A 19,560-nucleotide genomic window follows, 5' to 3' on the forward strand; every position below is an offset into this window, starting at 1 on the left:
ATACAAATAGAATGAAAACACCAATGTTCACTTATATCAAGTGTATTTCTGGATAAGTTGGTTACAAAATACTTACTCCGCCCGCCGGGTCCGAGCTGAATTTACAAGCTAACTGCACATTAGCACATTGATTTCCAAATGAAAACTAGGCGTTCTTATGAACATTTATTTTTACATCTAAGTATAAAAGCTGATTGGTATTTAACCTTTATTTCAATAAAAAAATCACGCACACGCGCCACTGAATTTAATTTAGTTTGAGCTTAACTTACTCTTTAGTTATTTTATAGGAAAAATATATATAATAATTAGTATAATTTAAATTATTACATAAACATCCCTTATGCTATTTATCGCGCGTCGGTCCATCGTAATATAGTTTATTCACTATATCTGTACAAAATGCCGACTGATGACCGCTCATCGGAAAGCTTAAGGATAAATTATATAATAGAACCAGAGCCACATCGCGACCTTCAAAGTATAAAATTATCTGTATTGAATGTGCACAGACGAGCAAAATCGTCGACGGATATTGATTAACAATCTTTATAAAAATGACTAATTTTTTTAATACTATCGAGTCACATATTTCACAAATAGTTCAATAATACTCAATTACTTAGCAGAGATCACGTCCCATAGGAATTTACTTTTGGAGTATATTTCGATCGTTTTTTTTGCATTCAACGTTTTGCTCGACTGTACATAGTGATGTTGCCTGCGATGCGACGTTTGATATTAAATGCTTATTGGCGGTCGGTGGCGCGAAGCTTCTCCTCAACGGCCTCTTGAGAGGCCTCGGAGAGGTCAGTCGCCTGGATGTACTTCTGTACACCGACCAGTGACTTCTTCAGGGCGTCAAAGGAGCTGTAACATTATTAATCGTTATATTTAGCTTTGACAATAATAAAAGTGTATTTAAATACAATTCAGAGATAAAAATACGTCAATTTGTGAGTATCAAGATTATTTGACATATTGTTTGAATGTCATGAGATTAATTTTATCTTATTTTTGTTAGCTAAGTTTCTCCTTAGGTCATTACAATGTTTCTTAATATTTTATAAACATTTTTTACTGATTCATCGATTTAGTTTGTGTTTTTTTGTTAATATTAAAATATCTTTCTTACCTAGAGTACAACATCTTCTTCTTGACCTTGGCGGTGTCTGGGCACCACGACATGAGGAACAACTTCTGTTTCTTGCTCGCCTCCGACGTGCCTTGACACTGATGCGTGTATTCAAAGTCGAAGAGACCATATCTGGAAAACGAAATAGATAAAATTAATTCACATTATTACTACTTACTATGGAATATATACCTCCTAATATATACCTACTTATCGTTGCCAACCACTGCCTAATAATGGATTATTTATGTGATGATACATTACAATTTCTTTTAGTATACATTTGATCAATATGTCTGGTCATATTGTACATGCTCATAGTAGGAAATAATGAGTAAATTAATAGCTTGCGTTAATAAAAAGGCACACTAACTTGATTATTTTTATTGTTGTTTCATTACGAAAAATTAATTCATATAAAATATTATTTTGTATATTTAAAAGTGACCATCAAAAACAACCGCTCAATAAGAAATAATATAGCAAAATTCTATTATTTTATTATGGACACTAGTCCATAATAAACACACTACACTAGTAAACTGTGTTAAACTGAATATTATGACTATAATTTTAATATAGATCTTCTGACTCAATATGAATAAGGAAAAACCTCCCTCGAATATTAGTAATATTAGTTACTTATACGACTCTCTAAAAATACAGTCTGAATAAAAAATACAAACCATATATCATACTACTTTAAACTGTAAAAACATTCTATATTTTCGTTTCAGTATGAACATTAGGCTCAAGCAAAATAACTAGTAATTATAATAATAATTATCTTAAATTAGAACATTACTTAATAAGTATGTCAATTCATAATTCACTTTTTAGTATAGTGACTGTTCGATACAGGCTGAGACACCAATAACATGAACAATCCCCTCCCTGTTAATATAACAGGAGAGACCTAATAGATTTGATTCTAGTGCCTCTAACAGAGTCATCGCTGTTCGCTTCGCCAAATGTCACTGACCTGCAGTTACATTACATTCACCATTCAAAACTGAACACACAAATACGATTCATACTGAATATACTATAGGTGTGTTTCAGTGAACATTAATCACGTAATCGAAAGTAGCTCCACAGAAATTATGCAAAACACAACATGCTACGATATTTAATTTAATTTAAGTTTACTCTGAGTGTTTCTTTTTTCATAAATTATAAATTGCAACATGAAGTTAACAAGTGCAGTGACAAAAAAAAAACTGTTAAATTGTAACTTAATTTTTTCGAAACTTTTAACAAAGTAATATTTTCTTGTAATAATGACTTGTAGTAATGACTATAGATAGTTTTAGACACTCTTATAAATACACATAATTTCTTATTCCAAACTAAAACAGCTGGTAGATAGTATTTGATATTCTTTTGAATTGAATACAGTACAGTTCAACTATGTACAGTCGGGGTAAGAAAAGGTCCGTCACCTAAGATCTATTTTCGTGTGCTCAGTGTGAGCGATAATCTGCTTTACCGATCGAGAATGACATATTGCGTCGAAATGATTTGACGTTTAGTTTCAAAAGGTACTAAGAGCTTAAGGCTTGATAATGGAATGCTTTCTCTAACAGTACATTAATGTTTCGCTCACCTGCACTCGCCGGTGCCACCCTTCTGCAAATCCTCAAGGAACTGGTCGTATTCCGCGTTACGTTCGCCGACGGTTTCAACGTCGATCTGCTTCTCGTCCCTGATGTAGAAAACTACATAGCGGTGTTTCTTATCTTTTTTGATTTCCTCGTACGTTGTTTTGCAAGCGTCCGAAACTGTTACACCAGACGCCTGGAAAGAACCGAAAAAAAAATTGTAATAATATTAATGAATATACTGTATTTTGAAAACTATTTGTCGCCAGCGGCTCTGCACGCGTTTTAGGGCGTTTGTTGTTATGTGTTAGGCAAAAAAGCAGCCAATGTCCTTTTCCTTGGACTCCAAGTTTGCTTCATACCAAATTACGTCAAATTCGGTTAATTAGTTTGGGAGTTAAACAGCGACAGACATAGTTACTTTCACATTTATAATATTGGTATAGCATTTTAGATTAATAAAAGTTAAAGGATAAGAGGGCCCTTGTATCAAATAAAATACTAATATAAGCACAACCCGTAAATTTTCTGCAGTTGAAACCGTATTTGAATTTGCCATCTTCGCGAAGTCATTGACGTATCCGCATCATTACAAAGATTTACCTTGAAAATGCTGGCTACTCCAATAATAACAAGAGAAAGGAAAATAACCAATAACTCATTAAGTCTAACAAATATATAAATTACGTAATATTTACGTATTCATACATCCCTGACAGTGAAAAACGATAACGAGTATACACTTTGCCTATCGTTCAATGATATCTAATAACTTATTTACATCGTAATTAGCTACTGGTATATTGTTATCACTTGATTGATGACTTAATGTTTTCAATTTGTCATGTTCGTGAAATAAGTAATAGTCCATGCAAGTGAAACTAATCAAAGAGAACTAACTTGAAACGGGACGTTAACGAGAAGAACAGCAGTGGGATTCGTATGAATTCACTTCGCATCTCACTCGTGAAATGTTGACAACAGATTTACTGTGATACGCCATATCCTATGAATTTTATTATTATTATAATCAATGTCACATACGTCGTTCTGACATTTCTCGCTAGTTTTATGCGGTGAGATCCGAGTTTCTTGATACAGAATAATCCTACAAAATAAATTTGATTCTTACTGGGTAGCCAAATTAGCTTGCTTTGCTTTGTTTTACCAGATGGTACGACTTTGTTCTATCGTGTCTGGCTAGGTACGACTTTTTTATCACATTCTAATGCCAAAGCTATACTTAATATTGTTGTGTTCCGGTCTTAAAAGTGATTGAGCCAGTGTACGATACGATATTTACGGACGAAAAAGATTGACAAAAAAATGGTATCTTAGTCAATGTAATATTGTATTGTTAAAGAAGAGTACAAAGTCCTCACAGTCGGACTAAATTCGTACACAATCTGTCGTTCATGTAACAAACAGCTGCCGTAACATTTCAACTATTTTCGTAAACGTAGAAGCCCCGCGCATAGAATCCAAACTAATGTAATTTGTTTACACATGTCGGGTGTATAAACAACTGTTATTGTTTCAGCAAAATAAATAGCACATTGATTATAGAACATATATTTTTTTATATACATAGCTAGCCAGACATCGATAATAAAGGTCATTGACCTATTGCATAAAAAAGGTCGAATTGAAAAAGTATCTATATTAATAATATAAATGGGAAAGCAACTTTGTCTATATATCTGATGGGCTAAAACACAATCAATTTTAATGAAATTGGCTATGTCACAACACAACCTTAAACCCTAAGGACACATCCAGTGGACCCCCAAACAAGATGGGGGAACTAGTTTCGAATAAAAATTTCTTCTATCGTATATTTAATCTGTAATTACGATATAGCGACGCCTTTCTCGAGCAGGAATTATTTTTGAACGTCAAAGAGATTCTCGTTGCGGTTGACCTAAAAATAGACGACATTTTGGGCGTTGAACTTTACAGCTTGATATTATCAATACCGGGCACGATATTTGAGTTGAAGTTTAGTTTTAGCTTCATCGGTGGGGTAGGGCTTTCTGTCTTTGTTGTACCGAATCGTCAGTTATTTCTCTGGAATTGAATACTCTGTATATCTGTTCCAAGGACGAGTGGGCTAGTGTAATATATATTAACAATTCTTTTTTTGAAAATACATAATTTTTTTTTTAATTCAATTCAAATTACGCGGCGATTTAAATAGTTATTTATCTTCTACATGTTAAACGTGATTAATGCTTTTCTAATATATAAGTTCAATATAGAATGAGTTTTCCAATTCGTGATTTTATATATTACATGAACTCTAAAAAATAACATAAGCTACGTTTTTATATATAACGGATGACAACGAACAAATTAAAAGCGAAACGAAGCCGCGGTCAACGACTACTCTTTTCAAATACATATTTTTTCAATTTATAGTATATAACTGACATATACAAATTTACAGTACATTTACAAAATGATTTATCGTCTAAGCGATGTACCCACCCGCATGGGTTGTATAAATAGCAACGAGACATTGGCCGTCTAAATGCAGAGCACACACGTGCGTCCTAGGAGATGTATGTATTAACGCATGTGTTGAAAGGTTCAATCTTGTATCGATTCATTTTAGTACAGTATAGTACGACACAACTTAGATATAGCATCGGAAAAATTCCTAAAACCGATCACATCCAAATTAAGTACGCTATCCCAAATTATCAATATTTATTTCTCATGTGAATATGATCTTTACACAAACGTAATAAATTGTAATATCATATGACACGTCGTTTTACATGCACTTGCTTTCTTGAGTTGAACTGACGCGAGAATCTATAGCGACGAATAGCGTCGAATGGCACGATAGGGAGCTATTTCTATTGGTTGTATAAATCGGCAGTAATCGGTTTTATCGTATTTGCCGATGCTACATCTCGTCCTCGATAGATTTTTTTTTCACTTTCAGTACATTTATTGACCAAGGATATGTATGTGAAACACAAGAGGTAAGACAGTTATTGTATACGTGACGCTCTCTCATGCAGTTGAGCCCTTTCTACTCCCTATTCTACTACTATACATGGTTTCTATATTTAACACTAGTAGTCGCCCGGGGCTTCGTTCGCGTTTTGGCGTGTTTGTTGTTACGTGTCAGGCAAAAAGTAGCCTATATCCTTTTTGGGAGATCAAGTTTGCTTCATACCAAATTCCATCAAATTCGGTTCAGCGTTTTGGTCGTGAAAGAGCTACAGACAGAGTTACATTGACGTTTATAATATTAATATTGATTACGTCTCAAAATAATTAATTAATTTAATCTTTCTTTAATCAACGATTCCGATTATTTGTATCCGCCTGTCTATTATCATTATTAACAGAAAACCTTTCGCACAACAGATTGTTTAGCTAAAGCTGTTTTCGATACAAGAACATCATCTGTTTCTAATAATCTTCAATTAATATGCGACACATTTATAATGTTATGTGGTGTAAACATTCTAATACAATTATTTGGATTTTTAATTTTGTATTATAATAGTGTCATTTCTTATCTTTTTAAAAATATCTTTAGATTTTAAAGGTTTAAGGCATTAAAAGGTTTATAATGTAGACAGTCCTCGTTATTGCGGCATGTTAAGAGTCTCGTAAGAAGAGACTTATGTTTGTTTTTTTCTTCTTATTATGACATTGACCTCGCGACAAGTGCATTCTCCTGTGCCGGAAAACGGAAAATTGACGTATGCTTGAGGAATAATGTCAAAACATTGCTGAAGGTAACTCGAAACGACGTAAGTCGAGCACTGCCTGCATTGCAATAACGTTCTTAGTGTCCCAAATTAAAAGTACTAAAAATAAATTTGAACTCTCATTTAAACTTCATCCTTGATTCTAAAATTCAATTGCAAGAAACGGCACGAGGTCTATAATTAAACCGTGTTTATAATTAAAATTCTGCATGTCGCTGGGCGTATGCCAAAAACAAAATTATACGTGAATTAAAGCATACATTATTTTATAAAATTTTCACGAAAATTATACGATAAAAGTATCACGCACAAAGAAATAATATATAAGTTTATTGGAAAGTTAGATCTGAACGAATTAACAGAGATTACTTCAGTTATTTCTGTCAGTAAGATGTTTTTGTGAAGGATTTTTCTACGGATTGATCTCATACTGCTCAGTGCTCGGGTTGTTCTACATATATATTTATAATTTATCTTCTATTTCTTTTCTGCTAAAATAAAGAGTAGTGTAAAATTACACACTAAGTTCATTGAAGATCAAGTCCAAGGATGTATTCGTTCTATTTGACCGATATTTGATGAAACTACGAATGGAAAAGAATGCATCTGTATTTACGCAAACACGTGTTAACTATAACTCTGTGCAGATTACTACAGAATAATAAATACTACTTATATGAAATTAATACAAGTTCCATATACATCGACTAGCTGTGCGAGAACAAAAAAAGTTTTTGTTATGGCCTAAGATACTTCTTACTACATCAACTATCTGCCAGTGAAAGTCCCATCAAAATCGGACCAGACGTTCCCGAGCTAAGACGGAAAGAATAAACAGTTAGACGGACGTGAATTTCGAATAGGAAAAATAATAGTTGACTGCTATATATTATAATACAACATAGTCGTAAGCCAAGGCACTGGCAAATAAATAAAGTAAAAGCGCTGTATCATAATTAATTTCGTATCTCACAAACGATCTCAGTATAGTTGTACTCGTTTATTATCCTCGTGTATTTCATAAATTCAGCGCGTTGGCAACGCTGTGTCGAACGCAAAGATTACCTAGAACATCTGGAATTATTTGCTGGAATACTTACTTGCTGGCTATCAATGATATTCTAATAAACAGATATGTTATATCCATACTAAACAAAAGAAAAAAGTGTGCCGCGCCGGGGACCGTTTATTTAAGTTTATTTTTACATTTCGTTAAAAGTAAAAAGGATAGCTTGATAAAAACAATAAGTAAAAGGGATAACTAGATGTTTTAATTACGCAAAAAGTTTTACTACGTAATTATGATGTATTATACTGATTACTACGTCAAACAACTAAAGGCAAACGTCACAATTAGGATGTTTTCTAGTCTTCACTTTTTGCGCGTTAATAACATATCTGTTTATTTCAACATCATTGCTGGCTACGCAAACGCCAACAAAATCAATGGACAAAAGTGTCTTTTAAATATAATTCTTCTGTAAGTAATTAGTCGACAGCTGAATCATTTCTCTTTTGTTTTTTTATCAAGGTATAGATTAAGGCACTCGAGATCGGGGTTCTAAAAATATGTTCGTTCAAAGAAAAAGGTTGTATGTATCACACGGTACAGTGACATTTAATTCTTTTTGTTTATTGTTTTCGTTGTCGTGAAACATTTTCTTTTCAAATAAAATAAACGTATTTTAGACTTAAGCAGTAATCAGTTTAGATTCGAGTTTTTTAACCACTAAGATGATACCGAGATGGCTTCCGATACGGTGTTGTTAATTGGTTCTTTATGATTGTATCACATTGTTGTTGCATATTATGATCATAAGGGCCGTCCATAAATTACTTAATCGATTTTTTCAGACTTTAGACCCCCCTCCCCCTACAATCATCCTATCGTCATTTTTTAATGACCCCTTCTCCCAAAATTGACGTCATTACCAGTTTGACGAGATTAAAACATTGCAGATTTGAGAAATAGGGTATTATATGCAGTCATTTGCAGTCTCAGTTACTAGGTGTGCTAAAAGAAATTTCTTTTTAGAAATAATCTTTTTGTGCGTGAACAATAAACTTTAAATAAATAAATAAGAATTTCGAAAATAAATAAGACGTCAATTTCGAAACCCCCCCCCCTATCTATCATTTACCGTCATCCGTAGACAAGCCCCCCCCCTAATTTAGAATGACGTAATATATGGACGGCCCCATAGCATATTTGAATTATTTACTTTATTATATACAATTATGATTGTAATTAATTGATCAATAATTCCGATGATTTCGGGGCATTGTAAAAAAATATAAAGAGTGGAGCATTATTGTAAAACGTAATTTTATGATCATATGATTTTTGAATAAATTAAGTATTATTTTCAACTTGTTAGTAAATAACCATTTTTAAACTCATAATATACACTGATTACAATAATTCACAATTTATTTTTCGCATTGTCATATAACCTATTAGACTGATTGTTAATTTCAGGACACCCCATGGCTCTATTTCTGACGCAACTGCCTCTGTATCGTTCATTCCAATGATATTTCGTTTACTAATTAGCTTATATAAAAAACAACATCATACATATATTAACGATATTTAGTGATTATTATTTGTTATCGTTATCAACGCGATGTTTTAAAATAAATATTAATCGTAAGGAATTTCTCGCGATATTTTCAATTAGTCGCGTCATATCGATTATATCGAAAGCAATAAACAAATTACTCGGCATTTTCAATAGTTTTTCTAATAGGTTGTAACTATTTGCAACGTTTCTTAGAGATTTTACCTTTAAGGATAATTCACACGAATTATAAATCAAAATAAACTTTATTCAAATGGGCTTTTACAAGCACTTTTGAACCGTAATTTAACAATTAAGTGAAGCTAAGACCGGCTCGGAAAGTAGATTCTACCGAAAAGAACCGGCAAGACAATCAGTAGTTACTCTTTTTCAACATTTAAAAAAAATACAATCATATCAGTTAAATACAATTATATATGTATACAATACAATTATACATATATCGGCAGATACTTAATAATATTTTATTGTTACATTTATGTATCTACATACATGTTGCCCTGCTTTAGTGTATCTATTTATTTTGGTGCGCCTGCATGATTTTATTATATGAGTCATTAAATCAACACTAATATTATAAAGACGTAAAATTTGTATGTGGGGGTACGCCCGAAACGATCCCGTTCTAAAATGATTTTCACAAGTGAAAATAATGTACATTATTCCTGAGTGATATAGCGCATAATTATTTTATAATATATTATTTTCTTTATTGATAAATTACACCAAAGCCTTGTCGAGGCAGTTCATTCCTTACCACATATATGCAAAAAAAAATGGCTATATATTTACCTGTATAGCCTTTGTGAGTCGTTCTAAATGAGCTAGACTATTGGCCAAGGTTATCTAAGGCAACTATCAAATGTATCTATGAAACCTGTACTTTCGTCACGCTCTAATGAAGACTATAATATTATACGATGATCATTGATTCTCGAATTACAAAACCTACTTTCGATTTTCTTTTATTTCCTTATTTAATTATATAAATTAATGCCACCAGTCTCTCATAAAACATTAATTTGGTAATACACGTATGTAACTATTACATTTGTTTATTATAAGAAATAAAATAAATTAAAATCATGTTAGATAAAATCAACCAATAAGTTATTTATTAATACAAGATTATACTAAAGATACTAAAAGCGAAGACTTAGTATTTATTGATTTCTAGGCGGTATTTTAAAAAATAGATAAATAATAAAAAATAAAAAAAATGCTGTCTTTTGTCACAGTTTATAAAATGCTGAAAAAGAGTAACTGCAGAGCTAGATGGTTCTTCTCAAATCTACTTTCCCAATTTAATACTGTAAGATGACGGTGCAAAAGTTGCCTACTTTGATTTTGCCTATAAATTCACGTTAACATGCGGTTTTTTTTTAATTTTCAACAATCACCATCATTTTTTTTACTCATCTTAAAACTGTAATTAATCGATCTAAGCGTTCTTCAGGAATCAATCCGCCCATTGGTGAAAACTGTACAGAAATCTGTTCAGTAATTTCGAGCTTATAGCTTTCAGACAGGCAGACGGCCGGATTTTTAACATTGATTCATTTAATAATAAATAGTCTCACGTATTAAAATAACCTTTTATTATAAGTTTAAACTCACACACACACACACACACATACATACAAGTTTGGACAGCGTGGTAGATGTTATTTGAAATTTGAATATAACACATAATACTTATTAGGTATTATTATAAGAAAATCTTAAGATACGAATGAATTTCTTCAACGTTTAATCACGTGACCTCAGTGACGTTTTCTAAACGAGAAATCTTGCGAATAATAATTTAATTGGCTTAGAATCTACGAATACTTATAAAAAGCGGGTTAATATTAGACGTGTGCGACGACACGAGACCGACTGCGCCCACACATCGTTCCCTCGATATTCCTTTTGCTAGACATTGACTGAAAAACATCGATAATGTCGTATTCTTTTAGCCAGACCACTTATCTTAGCGTATATTAATATATTATATACTATACAGGTTTCTATTGCGATCACAAAATTTAACTCATCATTTGAATGACATTTTAAACACAGGTGGAAATGTTTAAAAATTCAATTGCAATGATTTGACCTGCACCAATTTATATTATCAAATAATATCTTGTATTAAATCATCGAACATATTAGTATAGTACGACACAAATTAGATGTAGCATCGGAAAATAAAACCGATTACTGCTGATTTACACAATCAATAGAAATAGCTCCCTATCGAGCCATTCGACGCTATTCGTCGCTATAGATTCTCGCGTCAGAGAAAGAAAGTGCATGTAAATGGACGTGTCAAATTGACAAATATATTAGGTCACATGATATTACAAGTTATTACGTTTGTTTAAAGACGATATTCACATGAGAAATAAATATTGATAATTTAGCATAGCGCAATTCGGATGTGATCGGTTTTACGAATTTTGCCGATGCTACATCTAAGTGGTGTCGTACTATACATATTTTAAAGCTTTACTAATATTCTAAATGTAAAGTCTCTTTGTCTGTCGCTCTTTCACAACCAAACCGCTGAACCGAATTTGATGAAAATTGATGTAAAGCAAACTTGAACTTCAATAAGGACATAGGCTACTTATTTGCATGACGCATAACAATCAACCATTCTAAACGGGAGCGAAGCCGGGGGCGACTACTAGTATTATACATACATAAAAGTAATATGTATCAATAACGACAGTCTAAAAATAGACCTTTTCTCATTAGCCTTAAGATATAAAAACGTCCACATATATTTTTTTATTCTGGCTATATAACAGGCCAACACAAATGTTATTCTATAAGATATAACAATATCTGTGTCGTTGGAACAGACGTCAGAACGTGCATCCGTTATTTATGACCGGCGGCGACTAGAGATGTTAAATTTAATGACGGAAACCGACGACCGTTCCGATTGTTTGTTCATACATATTTCAAAAGAATACAATTAAACTAAGGGATATCAGTAATAATATAACGCTAAAGTAACTCTGTAGGTTGCTCATTCACTGCCAAATCACAAATTTCAATCGCTTTTCAACCGACTTCAAAAAGGAGGAGGTTATCAATTCGTCTGTATTTAAAGTATTCTCGTATTGTTTTTTGATAGATATACTAAAGTGTTTTCTTGGCTGACACCGGCTCCAAATATAACAATAACTATAACTACATTATGTAATCGTAAATCGACTTTTAAGTAGTCTAATATTTTTCATTTCATTTTACCTAGGAGAACTCTCAAAAATATGTTAAATATGCAATTATTTTAATTACTTTTTAGAGCATATTTATTTGTTTTAAAATAGTGTTTTGTTTCAAGTCGGTTTTTCTTTTTGTTAAAATTTTATTTATGTATGGAGAAATCTTGAATCCCCAGGAAAAAATACGCTACAAGCCCATCTGGGTAGGTACTCAACACATTCTACCCATAAATATTTGAATTTAGAAGGTCCATAATGCCCTTAATAAGTAATACTTAATTATCCATATTAGCTTTCATTATTATTTTTATTTTAGTTTATTAATTTTTTATTCATTGATTTGTTTTGTAACTTGCTATTTTGATTAGTCTTTTATTGGCCTTTTTTTTGCTTCAATGTATATGTTGCCTTACTGTTCATGCAGTTATCACCTGTAATTGAGGTACCACTTCTTACATTTTTTTATTTTACGAACTGTGTGCTATCATGTATCAGTGTGTACTTTGTTGGTGATCTAATAAATAAAATAAATAAATGAACACAATACCTGGCTGTGTTTGTTTTGAAAAGCGAGTAAGTATTTTAAGAGACGTTTTTGCGTTGTAAGGTTTAATATTTCAAAACCGCCATGTCTATGGGATGTAACCATCTGGATGATACCAAATCACTTCATCTCATCATCAATCACCATGCTAGCAAGTTTGAGTCGATAGATACAGACTCAAAGCTTAATATAACAAAAAACATTCGTCAGTCCGTCTGCCTAATTTATATAATAGCATATAAATATACTACTGAACATGAAGTGTACTTCGTCGGACGGAGTCTATGTATCTGAAGTCTGAAGTACGCTTCTACGCTAACAATACGCGTAACTTTGTCCTGGCTCTAGCGTGAGTAATGTCTAGTAAATTTCGTCGGTCCATTATGGGAAGAGCGCGTCTTGTTTCAACAAGGATTGTTATAAACGTCATAAGCATCATATTTAGCAAAGCATTTTTTTTATGAAATGGGTTGGCTTCGAGCATATGGGCCACCGCATGGTAAGTGGTCACCAACACCCATACACACTGACGCTGCAAGAAATATTAAATATTCCTTACATCGTCAATGTGCCACCAACCTTGGGAACTAAGATTTTATGTCCCTTGTGCCTGTAGTTACACTGGCTCACTCACCCAGACCGGAACACAACAATACTGAGTACTGTTTTTTTGTTTTACTGTTTAATTTGACGGTAGAATAACTGATGAGTGGGTGTAACCTACCCAGACGGGCTTGCACAAAGCCCTACCACCAAGTAAATGTGGCAGAATTTCTACGAAATTTGTCACATGCAGGTTTCCTCACGATGTTTTCCTTCACCGCTGAGCATGAGATGAATTATAAACACAAATTAAGCACATGAATCAGCGGTGCTTGTCTGGGTTTGAACCCGCAATCATCGGTTAAGATGCACGCGTTCTAACCACTGGGCCATCTCGACTCGGTATATATAATATTATTCAATTTGTCGTTTCTCCGGCTTGAATTATATTGACGGTGACAAGCGTGGATTACACGTTATCGATTGAAATATAGCATGACATGTGAATATATAAAACGCTTACGATATGACCGTTCAACAGATCGATACGAAATAACGATCGAGCGTGTTTCGAGTTTATATTGCATGCAAAACGTGGCGCAATTCATCCGCATTGCTATCGATTTTTTAACAAATATGCTAGACACAAAGGCAGATAGCTAGCTAGCTAGTCGTCTTAATACTGGGCCCACGCTCCAAAGAAAATGAGCTTATTCCATCACACCGCTCTGGAACCACTGAGTGGAAACATACGTAGTTGAATCACAATCGACACTATGCAGGTTTCCTCGCCGAGCGCCAAGTGAAATTATATATAAAACAAATATTAACCATAATAATATCAATTAAAACTCCGCCTCATTGCCTCTACTGGTGACAGGAGGGCTGGTTCGTTTTTTGCCCAGAAGATCGGAATTGTGATTCAAATGGGAAATACATAGCATTCTTGCCACCATTCCACGCGGTCAAGATTAATACAGCAACTAGTTTTAGTTCATATTTGTATTATATTAAAGTATTTAATGTTATTAATCATAATCGTAATATAACGTTTTCCATTTCATAGTCTAGAAGACCCAAATCATAAAAATACATGCTTACATATATTTTCGACGCGACATTCTGCTAGAGAAATAGATGGTGTTTACGTAATCGTATAAAAATGATAATGACCTAACCGATTGAGGTCACACCTGACGGCAGATATTCTCAAGGGAGTCTGGTCCAAGTGTGCTGTACGTATAATAGTAGAGTATATATAGACCGGTGGTAGCTTCGCTTAACAGTTTTATTAATGACAAGTATTTATTTATTCTTTATTGCACCCAATCTTAAAACTAAAAAATAACATTTTCGTTATTTATTAGTTGCATGAGGTGCAATAGGCGGCCTTATCGCTAAGCAGCGATCTCTTCCAGGCAACCTTTGGGTAAAGGATCATAATGTTGATATAGTACCGTGTATTGTATTCCCTATCCCTTGGGAATTCTGAAACATCCTAAAAATAGTTTTTATTTGTTGTTATAACCTACTTGCATGCGAAATTTGAAATCCCTAATAATTATAGTTACGGAGATAGAGCTACTTTGGTTCGAAAATATAAATCCCATTTATTCCCTATCCCGAGGGAACTTTGAAAAATGACTTCTTAGTGCACTTAAGGCATACATGTGCCAAATTTCAAGTCTAGGTCCAGTGGTTTAGGATGTGCGTTGTCTGTCAGTCACTCCACTCAGTAACGGAACAGTTTTATATATATTGATGATAAAATTGCTTGTAAAACTACGGAGTATATTTTTATTATCTGATTTGATATAGCTTGCTATATACTATAGAGAAATCGTCACAACCTATCAATTCAGGCGTAGGGACAATATACGTGCCTTCCAGGGTTTGATAACCGTGTGTCCATTTCATAATTCCAAGTGAGATTTATTTTAATGAAAAGGCAACTATTATCATATCATTTAATCCCATACTTCAGGGAATAATCTCAGGACCAAGAGACCGGCAAAGATCTTAGTGGCTAAAATATTATTATTTCATTACTTAAATTTTATTTTTATAATTATATATATAATACTGAAATAAACACACGTCTGCAGTTTGAATATAGAATGCACAGACACGCCGTTATCGTTAATTAAAAATGCAGTTATTAATTAGTCGATAGCAAGGAAATCCTTTAGGGATACGGCCGGAAGATACGTCCAATGGGAGATGGATCGTTATCGTCTATGAATACAGATAATATTTATGTATTTAGATATACATAGCATAGACAAAAAAAACGTTATATTATATTAAATGCATTAGTAACACTTACACGGCCAAATATTATTGTATTCTGTAATCAATACAATAAATTTATGACGAAGTTTTCGATGCAATTAAAAATATAATACAATGGGTATAAGGTAAATTTCAAATTCAACTACTATTAGCCTAGTAGTCGACTACTACGGACATTTTTATACGCGTTTCTCAGTTTTGTAATAACACTAAACCCTACCCCCTAGCTTAAAGGCTAGGGTTATATAAATACCTACAAAAAAAGGGAAAATATTTATTGAACTATTATATATAAATAAAGATATAAAGAACAATATGATTTAAAACGAACTTAAATAAATTTATATAAATATAAAAATAATAAGGCTGGCAGAAAATGCTGTTATAGCGTTAAGTCCGCCGTTTGTACATGTTTTATTTGTGCAATAAAGAATAATAATAAAAAAAAAATTAGTCTTAATTGAAGTTTCGAAAATATAGATAGCAAATACAAAGATGTCATACGAATATTAAACATATCGTATAAATGAGTCACCCTTGACCGTCAAAACGGAACGCAAGTACATCCCTTATTAAAATCACCCTACGAGATGAACTTAGGGAGGGTGGCGAGCGGTCGTTAACCTCAGTGACGTCAGGTCAGTGACTCAGGTATCGATAGAGATCCGACCGCGAAAATGTTTGTTATTTTAATGGAGAATGTTTTTTACATCCTTTATTGTGTTTGATTTATAGTACAATAAGTTATATAGTCAGGCTTTTCACGTAAATAAACTATGTAATTTCAAAATGGGTTCCAAAGCGCAGCTACTTATATAATATTTTATACAAAAAAAAACCTTCCCCAAAATGTATGGATTGATATGAGTTTTATGTATAACAATAGAAATTTAATTTATCATCATAAGGAAAACTGTTGAGGATTATTGTTATTTTTAAATCTAATTAACACATTATTTAAAAATATTAAAATCCAATCAGATCTTATTGTATAATATAGTTTGTTGTTCGTCTGTATTCAGTTTTGTGTAAATTCCTTAAGATGAATTAGAATTTATTAAGTTATCTTTTCATATGTAAATTTATTATGAGTCTAAAAATAATGATTTAGATTAACTTTTTTTATTTATATTTTCAACAATATTATATTATTTCAGTATCAGTTATTAACATGCATATTGAAAGCCTATGTTAGAACTGCGTACAACATTTGACTATACTGTAGATATCTTCGACAATTAAAATGTACTTATACATCAAATTTCAGATTTTGATAGAGGTTTCAATCTAAGCCCACAAATGCTGTTATCGGTAACCAGCACTTTAGCTAGAATTGATACTGTTCTTTTAACTGTTCAGAAATTAAAAAAAAAATTGTATTAAATAGCTAAGTATGATATATAAAATCATGTTTATAATATATTATCATTGAAAGTATAGTATTACAGAAACCAACAAGGTGAGAAATGTGTCACCTCAGTTGTTTTTATACTATATGTGAAGATATAATAAATATTTATACATAAAGTTGTCATATTAATTATTATCGGACAAACACTATATAAATTAATTAGTCATACTACTGATTAAGTGACTGGGCTAAAAAGCTTGTAATTAAACAAATTATTTATCATAATTTCCATATATTGTAATTCTTATTGGTAAATTTAAACTATTCTAATAGCCAGACTTGGTGTCTCAAGTCATAAAAGAGAAAGCTTTTATATCATTAAGAAGTTTGTTCATTTCGAAATCTCGGTATTATAATTAGTATGTACGTATATATTATGTATATTATGACCGACAGTACGTCACGTCGGCGAGTCAGATACATTAGTGACTAACCTTAGTGAAAGTCTGACGATACAAAAAAAAACTATACGTGAATCATCCTAATATATGAATCATTAAGTTACGACGCCTAATTGAACGACAAATAAGGAAATCAAAATAATATTCAACGCGATTACTGTAACGATAGTATTGACAAATGTTAGATTTATTTGTCTAGTGACCTTGACACTGTCATAAACTTTTAGTATTTATAAAGCGGTTGAGGGAAGGAAAGGAGACGCCCAGTACTGAATTCGCCCCAAAATAGACTCAAAATGGATGTGACAGGCGGTCGGCTATACCATATATGGTCAAGTGGCAAGGCGACTGCGCGACGTAGCATTGCCTCGTCGGTTCGATGCCCTCTAGCAGTCTGGCGACTGATAACTAGTATATCACGCAAATTAACTGCCTCCGTGTACGGACCTCGACACAGCTCGTCATAAAAGGCGGTGAAGTATCGTAACCTTTCAAATGCGTGAAATTTAACACCAATGCCAAAGATACATCAATAAAAAGTACTTATTATCACTGATAATTGACTCTCCCGGTAATTAACGGGATAAGGGACACAACACGTGGCATAAAATCACTGAACGATGACAAGTATTTCGTCGAAAAGGCGTGCGAAGTCGGCAAAGGGTTGTGCGAAATATGGCCGATGGCGGCACCGGTCGTGCACAGAAAATATTAGTAAATGCGGCAATTTGATATGCATCAACACTCCCCAATAATGTAAAACACAGCACGGTTACAATACACTAAAATTTATTTTCATAACTTACCATTTTTTGATGTTATTCACGTAAATTTTCCACCACTAACTTCACCGACTCCACGACAACGGCGACCGGAACGACACTGATTCGGACAGTTGGCTAAACCTTATTTTGTGGCAACCAATGAGCGCATGTGTCAAAATTGTACGAATGAATCAATACACTATCTTTTTTATTTCAAATAAATAATATTAGTCACAACTAAAATTTGGAATGATTAATTGTAATAAGTAAATTACTTTGTAGTTTTAAAGTAATAATAACAATTTAATACTTAGTAATGGAATTGACAATTATTAATAAGAAGTTGACACAAGACGACAACTTTTCAAAATACTAGCAGCTCCGTTGTAATTTGCAATATCACTACAGAATTTATAATGATAATTTTATTTACAGGATGCTTGGGTGCGGCAAGATAAGATAAAATGCATAAGTCTTTACAACGTAGAGATATAACTATTTTTAAGACTTCACGTTTGATTACTACTTGAAAAGTGAGTCACTGATGACGATAAAATTCTAACCAATCGACATTCAGTATTCAATAAATGCCCATATAAGGACTGGCGGATATTGCTGCAAAGTAGTACGGACATACAAATTTTCGCGGGCAAAGAAAACATATCTGTTTATTCTTTATATTAAAATTGTAGCAATCATAAAGTAGAAAATGACCTTAGTTTGAAGATGTTACTTATAAGCATTAAACTAATTTTATATTAGCGGTTTGGTTTGGTTTTTTAATAAATTCGGAAATACTTATTGCTTTAAAATCGCATTTTAATAAGAACTATTAATTACTTGACACTAGTTACCTACATATATTACTATATACGGTAAAATGTTCGTCGTTAAGTGATGTTTACAATAATAAAGCGTTATTTTATTCTTGGTACTTTTTTTAATGTTGCCAGAGGCAGGCTACCTGTTGGTAAGTGGTCCCCACTGTCTATATAGGGTACGACCCTATATCGATAGACAGTGGGAACCACATGTTTATTATTCCCACCACCAGCGTCATCAAACTTGAAACTTAGGACCTAATCTAGTTAGTTCAAAAGCCGCCAGGCTTCTGAAAATAAATCAAAGTAATAATCGGCCATTTTATAACAAAAATGTTTTTTTTTTTTTAATTATCAAGCAATGACATATAAAATTATATATACGAAATAGGATTACACGAATAATTAAATATAATAAACAAAGACAGTAATTAAAGTAAAATTTTATTAAGTAATGTGTAAACATGACTTTTTTATGAAAAAAGATTCTTTTAATAAATTTCTATTTATCTATCAA

At 32.6% G+C, this 19,560-nt stretch overlaps 1 protein-coding gene across 1 annotated transcript; it reads right to left on the bottom strand.

Moving 5' to 3' along the window:
* Positions 1-26: 26 nt before the first annotated feature.
* On the bottom strand, positions 27-18,624 carry LOC124540865 (cofilin/actin-depolymerizing factor homolog). The gene is made up of 4 exons (XM_047118652.1): positions 18,265-18,624; positions 2,742-2,932; positions 1,136-1,267; positions 27-870 (listed from the first exon to the last, which is right to left on the bottom strand). Exons 1-4 carry the CDS (start codon positions 18,265-18,267, stop codon positions 750-752), a joined length of 447 nt encoding a protein of 148 aa, XP_046974608.1. The 5' UTR covers positions 18,268-18,624; the 3' UTR covers positions 27-749.
* Between the last annotated feature and the right edge of the window lie 936 nt (positions 18,625-19,560).

This window comes from Vanessa cardui, chromosome 26 (genome assembly GCF_905220365.1).
Source record: "Vanessa cardui chromosome 26, ilVanCard2.1, whole genome shotgun sequence".
In the NCBI taxonomy this organism is placed as follows: Eukaryota; Metazoa; Arthropoda; class Insecta; order Lepidoptera; family Nymphalidae; genus Vanessa; species Vanessa cardui.